We start from the raw sequence: 19,869 nt of genomic DNA on the forward strand, positions 1-19,869 counted from the left end.
TTGTAAAGGTTTCCTATAAACTTCTCTCCGCCTTGTGTTTTATTCACTACCCTTGCATCTTGATTATCTGGGTAGTATTCAGATTCGTGAGTGAATAAGAACTAATGTAATTTTCTATCTAGTGAGAGTTCTAACTCGCACTTTTTACACGTGGTACATCGAGAGACATGGTTAGTGGTAACCAGATATTCAAAGATTTCGACAACTCGAGAGGATAAAACATATCGAAGTCTACCAAGGAAAATATGTTCACAGAGGATAATAAGCCAGGATGGAGGATCAGAAACGAAAGTAAACGTAACTTCTAGTAAGCCCCTAGGCAGTCTAAAAGGACCTGTACTGACTATACAATAGCGATATAGAAGATACTATTCACTCAGTTTTGAGCTTCCAACCAGTCGTCGTTATTACGCTCGAAGATATTTCGAATGACCATCTGCCATTCACCTTCAGGCGAGCATCGAATACTGAACAATACTTTTTTTCTCAATTGTGTTTTCACTCCCCACGAAGGGCGGGCTAGTAGCAGATAAAATCACACTTCAGCTAAAGGTTTCACACATTTAATAGACGTTTTAAAATATATAAAAGGGGATGAAAATAAATGCTGTTTTTTAAAAATATATTTTGGTTGACCATTTTTTGCGGTTTTCTGGAAATTTTATTATTTTTAAAACGTTTTAGATGATTAGTTAAAATTCAATCACTGATGGTAATAATACTGCTATGGTATAATGGAGAAACTGATAGTGCATGTAAATGATCGTGTTTGTGATGAAGGTAGAATCATCAGAATGACTATATGGCGTAATGGAACCCACGTAGCTACTGAGTCACTGAATGGAAGGTAGGGGGAGGGAGGAAACTGGAAGGATGGTATGAGGAGGAGCATTGTGACTAGGGCTGGAAAGAAAGGTGTATCTCAGATTTCATCATTGGGTGGAGGGACTTGTTTAAATTTCCCACAGACTTGGATGGATAAAACGTGGTGTATGGAAAATGGAATATGAATTTAGCAGTGCAGTAGGGTGCCTAGATTGGTGGTTGGTAACGGGTTTTGCAGTTGATGCACTGAATTCAGAAGTGCTCCAAGAAGCGAAGGAGGTGTAGGAAGTGGATGAGTTGGTACAGGATGCGAGTTGGGGAAGATAGGTGGACGTGGAAAGTGCGGTAAGGGTGCACGTCTTTCCAAGATTTCAAGGGGTTTGTAGAATTTGAGGTAGTCGGAGATCCCGAAAAAGCTGAAATAGGTTAGGACGAGGGAAATTAGGGATTTATAAATGAGGATAATAGTAGGTTATAGACCCCATGTCTGGCTTGTTAGTAGTTTTAGTGGGTTTTCTTCTCCCTAATTATTGGTGAGGAAATACGCATTCCATGTCAGTTTTGTGTCAATTGCTAGTTCTAAATATTTCACCATATTAGTCAGAGGGATAGATTGGTTGTATATGGAAATGTGGAAATCTGAACTACAGAAACATCAAGTGTTGCACCTGAAAATGTGGGTTTAATTGGAGCTCTTCTCATATTAGACAGCTCGGCCAGGAGATTCAAGCAGCTTGGAGGGAGGCATGGCAGAGTCAGGGGGTATAGTGGGTATCTGGGTAAGGGAAGTTATCAGCACACTGCAGGAGATAGGTGGTGGATCGTGGATGGGAATGTCTGCGGTGTACAGGATATAAAGGAGAGCTGTGGTTGAGTGTAACATAGTAAATACGCTGAAGCGCCAAAGAAACTGGTATAGACACGCGCATTCAAATACAGAGATACGTAAATAGGCAGAATACGGCGCTACGGTCGGCAAGCCTATATAGGACTTAAAGTCTTACTGCTGATACAATGGCAGGTTATCAACATTTTAATGAATTTGAACTTGGTGTTATAGTCGGCGCACGAGCGATGGGACACAGCATCTCCGAGGTAGCTATGAAGTGGGGTTTTTCCCGTGCGACAGATTCAAGAGTGTACCGTGAATATCGGAAATCCGGTAAAACATCAAATCTCTGATATCTCTGCGGCCGGAAACTGCATGAACGGGACCAACGACGACTGAAGAGAATCGTTCAACGTGACCGAAGTGCAACCCTTCCGTAAACTGGTGCAGATTTCGGTAGTGGACCATCAACAAATGTCAGCGTGCGAACCATTCAACGAAACATCATCGATATTGGCTTCCGGAGCCGAAGGCCCCCTCGAGTACGGTTGGTGACTGCACTACACAAAGCTTTACGCCTCGTCTGGGAATCTCAACACCGACATTGGACTATTGATGACTGGAAACATGTTGTCTGGTCGGACGAGTCTCGTTTCAAATTGTACTGAGCGGATGGACGTGCACGGTTATGGAGACAACCTCATGAATCCGTGGACCCTGCAGGTCAGCAAGGGACTGTTCAAGCTGGTGGAGGCTTTGTAATAGTGTGGGGCGCGTGCAGTTGGAGGGATATAGGACCCCTGATATTTCTAGATATGACTCTGACGGTTGACATGTCTGTAAGCATCCTGTCTGATGACATGCATACATTGTGCATGTCGACGGTCTTGGGCAATTCCAGCGGGACAGTGCGACACCCCACACGTCCAGAATTGCTACAGAGTGGCTCCAGGAACATTCTTCTGAGTTGAAACACTTCCGCTGGCCACCAAACACACCAGACTTGAACATTATTGAGCAAATCTGGGATGCCTTGCAACGTACTGTTCAGAATAGAAGTCCTGCCCCTCGTACTCTTACGGATTTATGGACAACCCTGCAGGATGCATGTTGTCTATTCCCTCCAGCAGTGCTTCAGGCATTAGTCGAGTCCATGCCACGTCGTGTTGCGTCACTTCTGCGTGCTCGTGTGGGCTCTACACGATGTGAGGCAGTGTACCAGTTTCTTTGGCTCTTCAGTGTAGGATGATGGTGAATGAAAAGTGATGTAAGTTGGAATTAATTAAATCGGACTGCATATGTTTGTAACTTGAAGAGCAATGTCAGTCAAGGGTTTTTTGGATATCAAGGGAGATAAATGTGGCGGATTGTCGCATCAAGGTGGGTAAGGTAAAGAAGTTATTAGTTGATAGGAACACTGGGATGAAATCCGTACTAACCGTTGGGAATGAGGTGTGTTACGAGGTGCTGATGGACTCATTGTGTAAGGATGATTAAAAGGCTTTTACTAGCTGTGTGCCCGACTGTACTTTCTGTGTCGGTGTTCTCCCTTTTTCTGTTCTAAGCGCAAATGGTCCATGGGAAGAACGATTGCTGGTAAGTCTCTGAGGGAACTCGAATCTCTTTAATTTTATCTTAATGGCCTTTTCACGAGAGATACGTAGGACGATGACTTTTCTAAGAAGAAACAGTCTTGGAACTTCAACATCAAATCAAACCATAACGCAGAACGCGTTTGTCCGACATCTGTCACTGGAATTGGGTGAGCATCTCGGTGATGTTTTCGTGTTTACTAAATGAGTCTGTAACGACACAGGCTGCTCTTCTTCGGATCTTCTCTTTCTTCCATCAATCCTATCTGGTATGGATCCCAGACATTACAGACTGACGAGCAGTATTCCGGTATTGGTTGAACGAAACGTTTGTAAGGCAGGTCGAAAGGATGAGGTCTGCAAGAGTGGTTTATCAGGTTTTAGGAAGACATGACTTCGTTTTTGGAAGACATGACTTCGTTTTAGGAAGACATGACTTCTTTTTAGGAAGACTTGACTTCGACATTTTTCACTGCTCTGGGTAACGACCTGTGCAGAGATGGTGTAGTAAAGGATGGCATGGATTTCGTAGTAGACTCTGGGACATTCCTTGCGGTGCCGGTAGGTAATTTCAGCATGACCGAGAGCTGGTTTTTGCTTTTTAGCAAGTGTTTTTGTCATGTCTTCAGTGATTATTAGTGTTTGGTCCTGTTAGTAGAATGTGCGTAAGTGCTGGAAGTATAGTGCAAGAGGTGAGATAGCTTATTTCTATACATTCATACGTATGGGAGCCCATCAAAGTTGAAATCATGTAGGGTGGTGAAAGTGTCTTCCAGGCAGAATGCAAAGTGATTGTATTTGATGAAGTGTCAGGATGGGATACGTGGGAGTGTGGCTTTTTTAGAGAGCCTAGGGAATGCTTTACAATATTTTGTGGAGTTTGTAGGTATTTAGTGCATGCAATGAGACAGTCCTGATGATGAACTTGGAACTGCAAACCTGAGCAAAGAATGTCAAAAAGTACTAGTACGGTCACATGCTTTCTACCTTGCTGGTGATTGTAACGCTGAAAAACCTCTTCTGGAACGCAGTCGACAAGCAAACCTTTAAATACCTCGCGAGACATTACAAGGGTAACTGCCCATCGCAACACCCTCAGAGTCAATGGTAAGATGGCCCAGTCGATAACCCGTCAAAAACTGAACACAGGTCAAGCATAAAAACAAGGTGTACTGAACTATAAAAAAAAAAATAAAAATAAAAAGAGTGAATGGTCCAAGCTAACAAGGGAACCTACCCATCGCACCCCCCTCAGATTTAGTTATAAGTTGGCACAGTGGATAGGCCTTGAAAAACTGAACACAGATAAATTGAGAAAACAGGGAGAAGTTGTGTGGAACTATGAAAAAAATAAGCAAAATATACAAACTGAGTAGTCCATGCGCAAGATAGGTAACATCAAGGACAATGTGAGCTCAGGAGTGCCGTGGTCCCGTGGTTAGCGTGAGCAGCTGCGGAACGAGAGGTCCTTGATTCAAGTCTTCTCTCGAGTGAAAAGTTTAATTTTTTGTTTTCAGACATTTGTCAAAGTTCAGGCACTCACACATAATCAACTGCGCTCTCCGAAATTCCAGGACATGTTCAGATTTGCTTGGACATACGCAGGATTTGACAGTCTACACACGGAAAAATTTGAAAACGTTAAAAACGTATGTTTTGACAGAGCACAGGGAAAACTGTGCGACTGCGAAACTGTTGCATTCATTTGTTGCAGTTTATGTGACAAACTCTTATTTTTTCATAACTTTTTTCAGAGTGATTATCACATACACAAGAAAACCTAAATCGGGCAAGGTAGAAGAATCTTTTTACCCATTCGCCAAGTGTACAAGTTAGGTGGGTCGACAACATATTCCTGTCATGTGACGCACGTGGCGTCACCAGTGTCGAATAGAATATATCAGATGTGTTTTCCTGTCGAGGAATCGCTTGACCTATGACCTTGCGATCAAATGTTTTCGGTTCCCATTGGAGAGGCACATCCTTTCGTCTACTAATCGCACGGTTTTGCGGTGCGGTCACAAAATACAGACACTAAACTTATTACAGAGACGTCAATGAACGAACGGACAGATCATAACTTTGCGAAAATAAAGAAAGTGAACTTTTCACTCGAGGGAAGACATGAATCAAGGATCTCTCGTTCCACAGCTGCTCACGTTAACCACGGGACCACTGCGCTCCTGAGCTCACGCTATCCTTGATGTTGCCTATCATGCGCATGGACTACTCAGTTTGTATATTTTGCTTATTTTTTTCATAGTTCCATACAACTTCTTCCTGTTTTTTTCAAGGCCTATCCACTGTGCCAACTTATAACTGAATCTGAGGGGGGAGCGATGGGGAGGTTCCCTTGTAAGAAGAGCAATATTGAGAGAAGCTGAACCGTAGCGGTGTATTGGTTAACTGGTCATGGCGTTGCACTCTGGCACAGTCGACCCGTGTTAAAAAGCACAATGAAAAGAATACCTCTAGCTGCATACAGTCGTTGATATAAGTCAACGTGGACAGTTTAAATTGTGTGCCCCGGCCGGGACTCGAACCCAGGATCTCCTGCTTACATGCCAGACGCTCTATCCATACTTTTTTTTCTTGTTCGGTATTGTTCGTTGCATTTTGTCTTGGCGGACGTCACAAGACATCCGTTAAAGTTGATCGTTGATTCCTTTACTCAGATTTTTTATTATTACAGAGAGAGAGCAGCCCGCTGACCGAATACGCTGAGTTACCGTGCCGGCTGTCCAGCTGAGCCACCGAGGACGCAGAGGATAGTGTGACTGCAGGGACTTAACTCTGGCACACCTCCCGTGAGACCCACATTCTCAACTTATTGGCCCGCAGTATATTCATAGTGCCCCTGCCCGTTATACTCATTGCTCGCGGCTTTTGCCGATTCCCGTAAGAGTTCGGGCACTGTTTGTGCATTCACACAGAAGAAGAAGGTCAAATGGCCGGTGAGCCGTGTTAAAAAGTGCCTCGTGTCATTTTTTATTTCTTTCACAACATTATGAACTGTCCGTCTGGTCATTGAAACTTTTGTTCTCTTTCTGTAGTCTTGACATTTGTCATACTATACATTGGTTATAGAATATGAGTCACGTAAGAATACGTACCGTCGACAAGTAAATGTGATGAACAGCGAGAGCAGGCGAGATGCCACATAGACGTCTCACAGAAATGAAAACAACAAATAAACGGTCGTGAACAATGTTACAACAAAGGAATTCAAGAGTCGAAACTTCCAAAACGGAACGGAGCTTCAAAAACGTTAAAAACATTGGCTGCGTCGATAAGAGAATCCTATCATATGGCACACGTACTGTCACTGATGCCGTGTATGACACACCAGACTTGTTTCCGGTGGAGAATTCGGTTGACTTGTCGCCTTGTCATCTAACTTTTGCGGTCCCCACTTCGTTTCGGCTGCTAATAGACTAGTTGTGCAGAATCAACTGTCATTATAGGTTCCTACCTTACACCTCACTGTTGCGAAGGGACTTTACACCACAACAGAGATAAATGTGAATACAGCGAACTGGGTAGCAACATATACAAACAAATTTGTAACAAAAAATAATGTCTGCATATACTTATTTGTTTATGATCCGTGTGTGGGTTTTGACGATGTTCATACAGTGTTTATTCTCAACGGATGGATAAATAAATAAAATAAATGTTATTTACAGTGTGTGCAGTAAATATGTGATGTAGAGCAGTCCTATTAGGTTGTATGGAGATATTGATAGTGGAACCAACGGAAAAGTCGGAAACATTTTCTTTCAGTAAAAAAACTACCCTTATGTTCTGTACATTGCGCAGCGAAAGATTGACATAGGTCAAAGGTCACGCGCCCCTTTTGTTTGCAGCCTCGGCCGCCTGGTGCGCTGCCTTTAATCGATAATGCGTTTTTCGCGATAGCTCGCAGTTTCGAGGGCAAGTTATCGCAGAGAGTCGATGACTACGGGCGGTTGGCTCTAACTAAATTGATTTCTGCAGGGGCGGTCGGCTGGAGCGATCGCCCGCTCTTCAAATGTACAAATAAATAACAAAAAATTTGGCGCATATCTGGGGAGAGCGTAGTAAGACGCAACACTCCTGCTGTAAAACAAAAGTAAACGTGATATAGTTATGGAGAAGACAGCGGATCAACTAGAAGTCACAGTGAGTCTGCGGCATTCTGTGTTGCCCTGTTGTTGCTTTCCGTTCTGTTATTTTTTACCGTCCGTTTCTTTTTAATTTAGGTGTGGGCTGAACAGCGGAGCCTGTTTGTTTTATTTCCTCCTCTTTACACATCCCTACTTCAAAATAAATTATTGAAAGCAAGTTAAGTCGTGAATTTAATGCACGTCATTGACCATAGTTTCGTTTATGTTTTCCCTCTTTTTAATTGCCTGCAGGTCCAAAAAGCTGACACAAAGCTGGACCTGATTGCATGGAAGCTTGAGAAATGCGAGAAAGAGTTGTTTCATTTGGACGGCACTGAGGTAGGCCCAGAGTGCCATTTTCGCTAGCTGTCTTATTTCTCATGAATTTTAATTTGCGCTATTAGAATACGCCTGCAGTGTAAAGTGCTCTTCTAACGTTCTTCCATTTCTTCCACTCTGTGGGTTACGGCTTTTGGGAGGCATTTTTTTCATTTTGTGCATTGTCACACTTGGGGTGCAAAGTATTACCGGTACCGTAACTCGTGGTTGCCCCAATGCCAAAGGCCAAGTAGTCGGACATAGGTGCGGCAATTGTGCTCCTGATGTAGAGAGATCTGTAATTTAGATTTCATTTTAAAATTAAAACCACTGCTTCTGATCATTTGTGTCTGTACCACAATACTTAAAAGAAGCATGTTTTTTGAAAGTGATGCTCTTGTAATTCCTGCTACTGGACAGTAAATCTCTAGCTCTTGCAGGGAGAGTAATTCTGATTTATTTTCTCCTACGAATTAGTGGGCTACTAGCACCTATTATCTGGACTGATTTTTGATCGATTATAAGCGTTCACAATAATGGGAGGTTTGTAGTAATGAAACTTTGGCATATTTCATGGAAGTTGCTGCTGACTTATATTCAGCAAGCCTACTTTAGAGAATAAAATTGGAGAAAGCAGACAAGACACTCTTGAATTTCATGTGCGCCAGAGTCTGCAGGTAAAAGAGTGTTGCAGGCAAACGAAGAATGAGGCACGAAATGATTTGTAGTCCTTAATACATTCCAGACTGTGGGATACACCATTTACTAATAAATATCGTGCAAGAACACATGAAAATTTGACACTAATAGCCTATTCAAGTAAATAAATGAATTTTGGGCTTATCTAGAAGACGGCTTTTGCACTTCGTTGTTTTGTACTTTGCTGTTTAGCGTATGTTGTATTTCACAGGTTCTAAAGATTCTGCTATTAAATGGATGCAATGAGGGGAGTCTAGAGTGTTTCATTTGGAAATGGTTGTTTTGACATGTTTCATTGTCTCGCATAACATTTGTGAATAGTACATTACCAAAGAGCAAAAATATCGGTAGCATAGCCTGAGGTCTGGGTAAGGTTGGAAGGTGACAATTTGGTTGTTAGTCAGTGAAGCCAACTAATGTGACTGAGGATTAAAGATTGTGGTAAATGGTTTGATCTGTAGTTTAGACTAATACTGAGTTAATTTCCCTTTATCTTATAAACACAAAAACTGCTAGATAAATGCAGAAAGCCTATATTAGATAACACAGAAACCTCTGAATAATATTATGGTGTATTGTATACATAAAGCATGGAAAATGCAACTCGAATGTGAACCCAGTGATTTTGTTGAGTATGTTGAAATTTTGTTTCTAATTCTACAACTGTCAGTAGAAGTGGTGATAAATTGCATTGACTGATTCTATTGACATGGAACTTCCATCTTGTGCTACACTGTTATTTACGTTGTACAAAATGTGGATGCAAAATTGCATTGATATCCTGTGAGGAAATATAAGAAGAAAGTGACATACTGGCTCAGATTGCAATGCCTGTGTAGAGGAGTGGGAGGGGATACTAATAATAGAGGAAAACTACTTGTTGCTGATTCATAATTCAGTGCACATATTTTAGGGTTTTCAAGGGCAAGGCTATATGTTTTCTCACACAGATGCATAAATTGTTGGTATGTATTTCGTATTCTGCAGATTGCTACTGGGCATGTGAGAGTAAAATAATAATAATAATAAAAAAGACCTTATGCCTTTATATTACCTCCAGTTTTTTTCTTCAAACTTTTTTTTATATTACATCAATCAAAACTAAAGGAACAATACATAATTATTTTCTGTTTTACTAAGCTAACTTGTATCAAATATGTACAGATGTAAGAGAACTGCACATTAGGTATAGCCAATAGGGTGCGATGGTGCTTTTGTTAAGACATTGGCCTCAGGTTAGGAAAGAAAGAAGGAAGGAAGGAGGGTCATGCTCTGTCTAGTCATTCTGAATCAGGTTTACCTAAATCGCATAAGGCAAATGCCAGTATGGTTCCTTAAACTAGACCATTGCCAACCAAACATTCTGTTCTGTTCTCCTCATTTTTTTTATATATATATATATATATATATATATATATATATATATATATATATATATATATATATATATATGACTGATGTGTAGCTTGTATTAAGCTGGCATATCCATATTCTGTTGTATGATCCTTGGACATATAAATTGCTAAAATTAAATCTCTCAATTCATGAAATGTATTAAAATTAGTTGAACAGTCACTGTAATCAAAATGACAGATTTCAGTTTTTATTTTTATCTGTGGTTCATGAGCATTAAGTTTCTTGATTGATATTCCTTATTACTCTGTGATTGTGCACTTTCTTGGTATTTGACAAGGTTTGTAGAATGTTCATTCCTCTGGTAAGATGTTCTTAATTTTCTATTCTATGTAATACATCTTTGTTCCACAATCTGTGTCACGTTCTAATGTTTAATCACCATTTATGATTTTCAACAGGGAAAAATCAATTGTCAAAGATACTTCATTCCTCAATCTTGCTTTTATTTGTTTCTTTTATTCTGCTTACCTAACAGCAGAACTTCTTCACTGATGCTGCTTGTTTTTCTTATGTTCAGTATTTAAGATGATGATATTTCAAAAAATTTATGTTGCTTACACATTTCTTCCATGTTTGTCACAATACTCTTCATTGAGTTGTTCCTACATTCGGTTTAATATTTGCAGATTTTCTTTAATTTTATGAAGAATTAAAATGCCACCAGCAAGCAACAACACTGACAGCCATTTCCCTAACAATTACGATTCCTAACAGTTTTCCCCCCACTTCATTACATTCTCAATGTATATGCTTGTCAGTGATTCAGTTATTTTCGCAGCTTCCTTCCTTCTGCCTGAATATGGGGTTTAACCGGAAAATAAGTTCCATAGAGCTGTTACTAGAAAGCAAACATTTATTTGGTAACATGTATAGGAAGGGATAAGCGATCATTGGGATACTTTTCAACATGCAGTGTGTTTCACAATTCACGTGAGACACATCTAGAGACTTTAGAGGGGACTTAATGGATCAAGTTTTACATACGAGCCCATATCCGGTAGCATTGTGTAATGACACTTCAGAGTGTTGAAGTTGTAGATGCCGACACCTGTCAATGTATGTATATGCAGAGTGATTGTGTGGTGATGTTACAAACTTTCAAGGATGATGGAGATGGATAAATGTATCATTCTGAGGTAAGGGTCCCTGGATCAGAAGCGAAAGAGTCGAAAGTTATAAGCGAAAATCATTCTGATACCTCTGACAGTGGAATGCATGTATGGGTGCTGTTGTTGCTACAATTGTAGGGTAGGCAACATTCTGAGGTGGTAGCATGGACCAAAACAAGAAAAAAAGTCTAGTAAACATGGGCTCTAAAATGCATACCTGGGTAGTTATGAGCACTTGTTCATCTTCATTAGTGTGAAACACATCTCGTCTATTGAGCAAGTGCTCATAGCCGTTAAGCTATGCATTTTAGAGCCCATGTTTACTGGACATTTTTCCTTGTTTTAGTCCATGCTACCACCTCGGAATGTTGCCTACCCTGCAATGTTAGCAACAACAGTACTGGTACATGTATTCTACTGTCAGAGGTATCAGAATGATTTCCACTTGTAACTTTCAACTTGTTCATTTCAAAACCAGAGACCCTTACCTCAGATTCTTACATTAACCTTTTTCCATCATCCTTGAAAATTTATATCCCCATCATGGGATCACCCTGTCTATACAGTGATTTACAGGCACCTATAAATTAGACGCTCTGTAGCGTAGTTGGGTGACATTTCCGGACATGGGTTCCTATGTAAAACTCGATCTATCAAGTCCATTCTAAAACCTCTATAAGTGTTTAACATGGATTGTGAAACACCCTGAGAAATTTCATATAATGGTATCAACTTTTTTATGTCGTAGAAGCCTGCCAACTGGGATTGGCATCAGTGCCTGCACTTAATCACTACAAGAGCTATTGAATTCACAGGAAAGAAAATACATGTAACCAAAAGGATTAATATTTGGACACTTTCCAGGACAACTGCAGAAAATGTGTTCACCTGTCAATGACCTTTTTTGTGGATTGACACTGTTTGTAAGATGCAGAAACTGATGTGCACAATGTTCTGGGGTGCAAATCTTCAAATACTGCATAAATTGGGTAGAAATTAAGAACTGGGGTCACTCAACACATTTTGTGTCACTTTTGTGTTGGGAGATGTTATTTTCCATCCTGCAGTCCCCCCCCCCCCCCCCCCCCCCACCCCAAAATTCTATCTTCCCTGCTACTCAAATAACTGCTGACCACTGCACTGCACTGCACATTTTCACAGTAATGGACAGGTGGAGATGGTTGCCACTTACTGGTTACAATCCCAAGTAACACACAAACACGAAAGTTAATCGCACCATATGACTAGTGCTTTGGTTTAGATGTTACGCTTGAGTTGAGAAGACATTGTAAGCCAGAGCCATTGATTCTTTAGCTTTTGAGTTGTTAATACTGACATTAGAAGCTGGCGGTACTTCTGCCAGTATATGATGTTTGTCCCCACACATGTGAAATTGCTCATAAAAGTGAAATGACTGGAATACAGGATGGGTATACAGGCAATCATTGTTATTGATGAGTATCATCTGTGTGCATCCCTAAATGCTAATGCAAAGTTTATGTATTGTCAAATGCTTTTTCCTGCATGGTGATCGCTGAAATGTAATTCGAACTGTCACTAAGGTGAGTGTTATTCACCTACCAGTTTCATTAGTATATGTAACAATGATGTAGTCAGGTGTGTATCTGGCACCAACAAGGCGTTATTAGCTGAGTCTATAACTCCATATGGCAAAATAAGATCCTTGACACTGACAACTTTGTTGCCAGCTTTCAGCTGCCAAGTGCAAAAAGATGCTGGCAGTATTGATTCCAGGTGACTGACATAAGTGCCTGTAAAGCTGTGCCAAAACTGACTTGTTATAGAAAGAAAAACAAAATCACATTTTGTGAGTGGTAATGGCAGGCATGTGAAACAGTGATGCCAAGCCCACTTAATCTGTAAGGACTCTTCTTTCACCATGAGGACTACTGCCAAGCTCTTGATCATGAGAGGATAAGAAAATTTTGCTCACTTGAAGATTGTGCCTGAGTAACCAGTGAGATTGCTCATGGAAGTGTAGAAAGCTCACTACCAACAGAACTCAATATGTGCTTGCAAGCTGAATTCACCATAGAATTAAATCTGATTTCATCTAAATGGAAGTAAGTACAGTTCTAAGGAAGATTATAGTTTCACATCATGTTGACAATAATATAATTGCACACAAGTTTTGAGTGAGCAAAGATGTTGATGTAAGTCTTCCATAGTCTTTTTCAGCAGATTTAGGTATGATAGAAAATTTATTGATGCTTAGCCCAGGCTCTTATCACTCTTCTTAAATGCAAATCCATTGTGTTAATGACAGTGCCATTTCTCTCAGTTTTAAGAAAAATAAGTATTTCCTCATACTTTTAAAATATTTGCTCCAACTCATGGTAGTGCCCTGCCCTTTAAAGCCTCCTTTGCATGAACTGGCATAATCATACTATACAAGTTTATCGTGAAAAAGTGTTTATTGCCTGCTATAGCTTGAGGAGCACATTACACTGACAGAAAATGTTATAAATAAGAGAAACCTGCTTCTGCAGCAAACACAAGTGTGATCTAGCTTAACAATGTTGCATGTAAACATACCAGCTGGTACAGTTGAAGTGAGAATCCTAGTGTTTGTGAGCATAGTTGACACAGTGGAAAAATTTCTGTGATTACGGAGGACACTGTGGACTCATACTAAGCTTTACAATCTGCATTCAATAATGCTGCTAGCTGTACCAGAAGTGTGACATAATAGCTATAAAATTTGTAATAATTTTACAAGAAATTGATTATAATGTTATTTGCATTTGGAATTATTCATTTTTCTAAAAAATGGATAGAACATATGTTGAAAGTTTTAATTACATTCGATAATTATCTATCTTGTGTGAGTGATATATATTTACCTCATTTGTGATATATAAAAACAACAATGATGTGACTTACCAAACGAAAGTGCTGGCACGTCGATAGACACACAAACATACACACAAAATTCAAGCTTTCGCAACCAACGGTTGCTTCGTCCGGAAAGAGGGAAGGAGAGGGAAAGACGAAAGGATGTGGGTTTTAAGGGAGAGGGTAAGGAGTCATTCCAATCCCGGGAGCGAAAATACCTTAGGGGGAAAAAAGGACAGGTATACACTCTCGCGCGCACACACACACATATCCGTCTGCACATACAGACACAAGCAGACATTTGTAAAGGCAAAGAGTTTGGGCAGAGATGTCAGTCGAGGCGGAAGTACAGAGGCAAAGATCTTGTTGAATGACAGGTGAGGTATGAGCGGCGGCAACTTGAAATTAGCGGAGGTTGAGGCCTGGTGGGTAACGAGAAGAGAGGATGTACTGAAGGGCAAGTTCCCATCTCCGGAGTTCTGACAGGTTGAGTGGGAAGTATCCAGATAACCCGGATGGTGTAACACTGTGCGAAGATGTGCTGGCCATGCACCAAGGCATGTTTAGCCACAGGGTGATCCTCATTACCAACTAACACTATCTGCCTGTGTCCATTCATGCAAATGGACAGTTTGTTGCTGGTCATTCCCACATAGAAAGCTTCACAGTGTAGGCAGGTCAGTTGGTAAATCACGTGGGTGCTTTCACAAGTGGCTCTGCCTTTGATCGTGTACACCTTCCGGGTTACAGTACTGAAGTAGGTGGTGGTGGTGGGAGGGTGCAAGGGACAGGTTTTACACCAGCGGCTGTTACAAGGGTAGGAGCCAGGGGGTAGGGAAGGTGGTTTGGGGATTTCATAAGGATGAACCAAGAGGTTACGAAGGTTAGGTGGTTGGCGGATAGACACTCTTGGTGGAGTGGGGAGGATTTCATGAAGGATGGACCTCATTTCGGGGCAGGATTTGAGGAAGTCGTATCCCTCCTGGAGAGCCACATTCAGAGTCGGATCCAGTCCCGGAAAGTATCCTGTCACAAGTGGGCCACTTTTGGGGTTCTTCTGTGGGAGGTTCTGGGTTTGAGGGGATGAGGAGGTGGCTCTGGTAATTTGCTTCTGTACCAGGTCAGGAGGGTAGTTGCGGGATGCGAAAGCTGTTTTCAGGTTGTTGGTGTAATGGTTCAGGGATTCCGGACTGGAGGAGATTCGAAACTTCCTGGGGGATTAAAACTGTGTGCCCGACCGAGACTCGAACTCGGGACCTTTGCCTTTCACGGGTAAGTGCTCTACCAACAGAGCTACCGAAGCACGACTCACGCCCGGTACTCACAGCTTTACTTCTGCCAGTACCTTGTCTCCTACCTTCCAAACTTTACAGAAGCTCTCCTGCGAGAGCTTCTGTAAAGTTTGGAGTAGGATTAGGATCATTTTTCTTCGTGGCAAAGTGATGTTCCTAATGATCCAACTCCCCAAGACACTATCCAAATTGAACCCTGCCTGGAACAGTTCCATCCTCCATCACAGCGGGACCCACCTCCTCTTCCTCAAAATCACCCTCTCCAAACCTTCCAGGTATTTCTCACTTCCAGCCTTGCCTCTCAATCCTTCTTAAAAAACCTTAATCCTACTCCCAACATCATCACTGCTGAAGCCCAGGCTATCTGTGATCTGGAGGCTGACCGATCCATCGTCATTCTTCCGGCAGACAAGGGTTCCACGACCGTGGTACTTGATCGTCTGGAGTATGTGGCTGAGGGACTGCGTCAGATTTCTGACAACACTACATACAAAGTTTGTCAAGGTAATCCCATTCCTGATGTCCAGGTGGAGCCTCAAGGAATCCTCAGAACCTTAGCCCCCTACAAAACCTTTCACCTGACTCCATCAACATCCTGACCCCACCGATACCCCGCACCCCTACCTTCTACCTTCTTCCTAAAATTCACAAACCCAATCAGCCCGGCGACCACATTGTAGCTGGTTACCAAGCCCCCACAGAACGTATCTCTGCCTACGTAGATCAACACCTTCAACCCATTACATGCAGTCTCCCATCCTTCATCAAAGACACCAACCACTTTCTCGAATGCCTGGAATCCTTACCCAATCTGTTACCCCCGGAAACCATCCTTGTAACCATTGATGCCACTTCCTTATACACAAATATTCCGCACGTCCAGGGCCTCGCTGCGATGGAGCACTTCCTTTCACGCCGATCACCTGCCACCCTACCTAAAACCTCTTTCCTCATTACCTTCGCCAGCTTCATCCTGACTCACAACTTCTTCACTTTCGAAGGCTAGACATACCAACAATTAAAGGGAACAGCCATGGGTACCAGGATGGCCCCTTGTACGCCAACCTATTTGTGGGTCGCTTAGAGGAAGCCTTCTTGGTTACCCAGGCCTGCCAACCCAAAGTTTGGTACAGATTTATTGATGACATCTTCATGATCTGGACTCACAGTGAAGAAGAACTCCAGAATTTCCTCTCCAACCTCAACTCCTTTGGTTCCATCAGATTCACCTGGTCCTACTCCAAATCCCATGCCACTTCCCTTGACGTTGACCTCCATCTGCCCAATGGCCAGCTTCACACGTCCGTCCACATCAAACCCACCAACAAGCAACAGTACCTCCATTATGACAGCTGCCACCCATTCCACATCAAACGGTCCCTTCCCTACAGCCTAGGTCTTTGTGGCAAATGAATCTGCTCCAGTCCGGAATCCCTGAACCATTACACCAACAACCTGAAAACAGCTTTCGCATCCCGCAACTACCCTCCTGACCTGGTACAGAAGCAAATTACCAGAGCCACCTCCTCATCCCCTCAAACCCAGAACCTCCCACAGAAGAACCCCAAAAGTGGCCCACTTGTGACAGGATACTTTCCGGGACTGGATCCGACTCTGAATGTGGCTCTCCAGCAGGGATACGACTTCCTCAAATCCTGTCCCGAAATGAGATCCATCCTTCATGAATCCTCCCCACTCCACCCAGAGTGTCTTTCCGCCATCCACCTAACCTTCGTAACCTCTTGGTTCATCCCTATGAAATCCCCAAACCACCTTCCCTACCATCTGGCTCCTACCCTTGTAACTGCCGCCGGTGTAAAACCTGTCCCATGCACCCTCCCACCACCACCTACTTCAGTACTGTAACCGGGAAGGTGTACACGATCAAAGGCAGAGCCACGTGTGAAAGCACCCACGTGATTTACCAACTGACCTGCCTACACTGTGAAGCTTTCTATGTGGGAATGACCAGCAACAAACTGTCCATTTGCATGAATGGACACAGGCAGACAGTGTTTGTTGGTAATGAGGATCATCCTGTGGCTAAACATGCCTTGGTGCACGGCCAGCACATATTGGCACAGTGTTACACCGTCCGGGTTATCTGGATACTTCCCACTAACACCAACCTGTCAGAACTCCGGAGATGGGAACTTGCCCTTCAGTACATCCTCTCTTCTCGTTACCCACCAGGCCTCAACCTCCGCTAATTTCAAGTTGCCACCGCTCATACCTCACCTGTCATTCAACAAGATCTTTGCCTCTGTACTTCCGACTCGACTGACATCTCTGCCCAAACTCTTTGCCTTTACAAATGTCTGCTTGTGTCTGTGTATGTGCAGATGGATATATATATATATATGTGTGTGTGTGTGTGTGTATACCTGTCCTTTTTTCCCCCTAAGGTAAGTCTTTCTGCTCCCGGGATTGGAATGACTCCTTACCTTCTGCCTTAAAACCCACATCCTTTCATCTTTCCTTCTCCTTCCCTCTTTCCTGACGAAGCAACCGTTGGTTGCAAAAGCTTGAATTTTGTGTATATGGTTGTGTTTGTTTGTGTGTCTATCGACGTGCCAGTGCTTTCGTTTGGTAAGTCACATCATCTTTGTTTTTAGATATATTTTTCCCACGTGGAATGTTTTCCTCTGTGATATATACATTTGTGTGAGGTTGTGGCTCAGTTTTATAAAATGTTGCAAGATACCAATTGTGCAGTGCTATCTTATGTACAGTTTTTTCCCATTGCCCAAATTTTTCAACCATATTGCCCTGTGGTTGACAAAGCGGAGTTGTGGTAGGAGCATTTTGTTCCCATAACAGTGATTCCTTAGGAATTTCATGATAGTTAAGAGCAAGGTGAAATGTTTTTGATCCATTGACGGAAGACTGTTTTTTTTAAGTTAAAATGCGCTGGTTTTTAACATAGTCAATAACTCTGTGAACATTGTCCATTTTTTCTAGTCCTTATATTCCACCCCTGATGTGTAGTTTTGAGAATTTAGCAAAATGTGCATCTGCACCTGGTAGGACTTCATTGTCATCAAAACATTCACTAGCAATAGATATATTTTGGTATGTGGCCAGGTGGAATTCAAAGGGTGTTAAATCTGGTTAATAGTTTGGATGCTCTAACAATAAATGTTTCAAATTCTCCAGTGTTCCCATTACAAAAACACCTTTGTGGCATGTGCATTGTTCTCATGGAAGAGAATTTATTTATTTTGCCATATGCAACACTCAGATTGGTATTTTTAAATCCACCCGGTTCAGAAGACTTGTCGTGTTGACCAGACATTGTTTTTACCTTTGCAAGATAATCAATACGAAGAATCCCCTTTACATTCCAGAAAACATCTGTGATAACCTTTCTAGCAGATGAAAAGTTTTCATTGGTTTTTACATTTTGAGATGTGTTCCACATGGATAATCCTCAGCAAAAATAACATAACTTTTCTATTTTTGTCTAGTTTACATTTTCTTGACAAATAATATTGTTTATATTTTTGTTGATGAATCATTTATGTATTAGATAAGTTATGTGTTATGTCTAACTTCTTTTTTATTATTCCTACAACTATTTGCCTTGAATTGTTAGTCAGTATTTTGTTGCAATTTAAGTTACAGGTCAGTGTGCCTTTGTGTATAGAAATAAATTTCTCATGTTATAGTGGGTGCTTTTTGATTTGAGACTCTTAATTCCTGTTGTATAAAGTCATTCTGTTGTTCCAAAAGGTTTCAGTGATATCACTTCTACGAGGTGTTAACCAGGTGAAGGAGGAGTATGAGAATCTGAGAAGAGAAATATCAGAAGTGCAGCAGCTACAGAAGCAGTTGTCTGATTCTCTTAGATTGCAGCTGCGTCAGGTACAGGGTAGGTTTGGTTCGCTTCGTGAGCGCATAATCAAGAGTCAGCAAAATAACTGAAACTGTAATTCTATACTTCTTTCTTATTTTTTTATGACATGAAAGAACCTTTTTCAAATGATGTAATTGTAACATCTTCCACATGAGGGTTGCCATGTTCTCCATTGATAAATTTCGTATTTACAAATTCATGAAGACTGTCAACTTGGTGAGGGGAGTTTTCCAGATCTGAATTTTGAAGACTGTAAAAATTAATGGCACATTATTAGAAAACATTTACATTTTGTAACTATTATTGTTTTATATGACTATTCATAGACATCTGCAGCATTGCAAATTTTATTGAATACTCTGCAGATTACAAATACTACACAGCCATACCTATGATGAGTGTGTAGGAAGTGAAAATATGTGATACATATCTTGAGCCAGCTGGTTCACTTATTCTTTCTATAATGATGACAAAACCAATAAAAAAATTGTTTCTTTAAGTGTGAAGTGCAATAGCTTAGATATATTTATTTTGTTTCAATATTATTCGTATTTACAACTATGTCACAAATGTCTTAAAAATCATAAGGTATTTGATGTATGTATTTTCATGTTTTTGCTATGACATGTTTTTGATGTGATATGGAATTTCAAGGAATAGTAAACAATAGTTTGCCATGGTTCAATCATTACAAATAATTCCAAGACGACAGGTAGTCTGTTTTCTGTATACATTTATGTACATTCTGTAAGCCACAGAAAACGTGAGTGCTATATTTTGTGTGCTTCATTTTAAAAACTCCATTAAGTTTGGAGAGATTCAGAATCATCATTCAAAAATTCTGTATAACATTGCATGACTTAAATGTCATTATTTGTCTTATGTGAACTATTTATGCCTGTCAGCACTTGCTTTCTTGGAATTAGGATAAT

At 41.3% G+C, this 19,869-nt stretch overlaps 1 protein-coding gene across 1 annotated transcript; it reads left to right on the forward strand.

The window, feature by feature from the left end:
- Nucleotides 1-7,247: 7,247 nt before the first annotated feature.
- On the forward strand, nt 7,248-19,005 carry LOC126419349 (uncharacterized). The gene is made up of 3 exons (XM_050086533.1): nt 7,248-7,407; nt 7,644-7,730; nt 18,814-19,005. The coding sequence occupies exons 1-3, from the start codon at nt 7,375-7,377 to the stop codon at nt 19,003-19,005; spliced, it is 312 nt and encodes a 103-aa protein (XP_049942490.1). The 5' UTR covers nt 7,248-7,374.
- The last annotated feature ends 864 nt before the right edge of the window (nt 19,006-19,869 follow it).

Source organism: Schistocerca serialis, chromosome 9 (genome assembly GCF_023864345.2).
Source record: "Schistocerca serialis cubense isolate TAMUIC-IGC-003099 chromosome 9, iqSchSeri2.2, whole genome shotgun sequence".
NCBI lineage: Eukaryota > Metazoa > Arthropoda > Insecta > Orthoptera > Acrididae > Schistocerca > Schistocerca serialis.

Coding starts and splice junctions, on each gene's coding strand:
- LOC126419349 (XM_050086533.1), top strand. CDS start 7,375: ATGGAGAAGACAGCGGATCAACTAGAAGTCACA. Junction 7,408..7,643: donor CGGATCAACTAGAAGTCACA/GTGAGTCTGCGG, acceptor AATTGCCTGCAG/GTCCAAAAAGCTGACACAAA. Junction 7,731..18,813: donor TTCATTTGGACGGCACTGAG/GTAGGCCCAGAG, acceptor TTGTTCCAAAAG/GTTTCAGTGATATCACTTCT.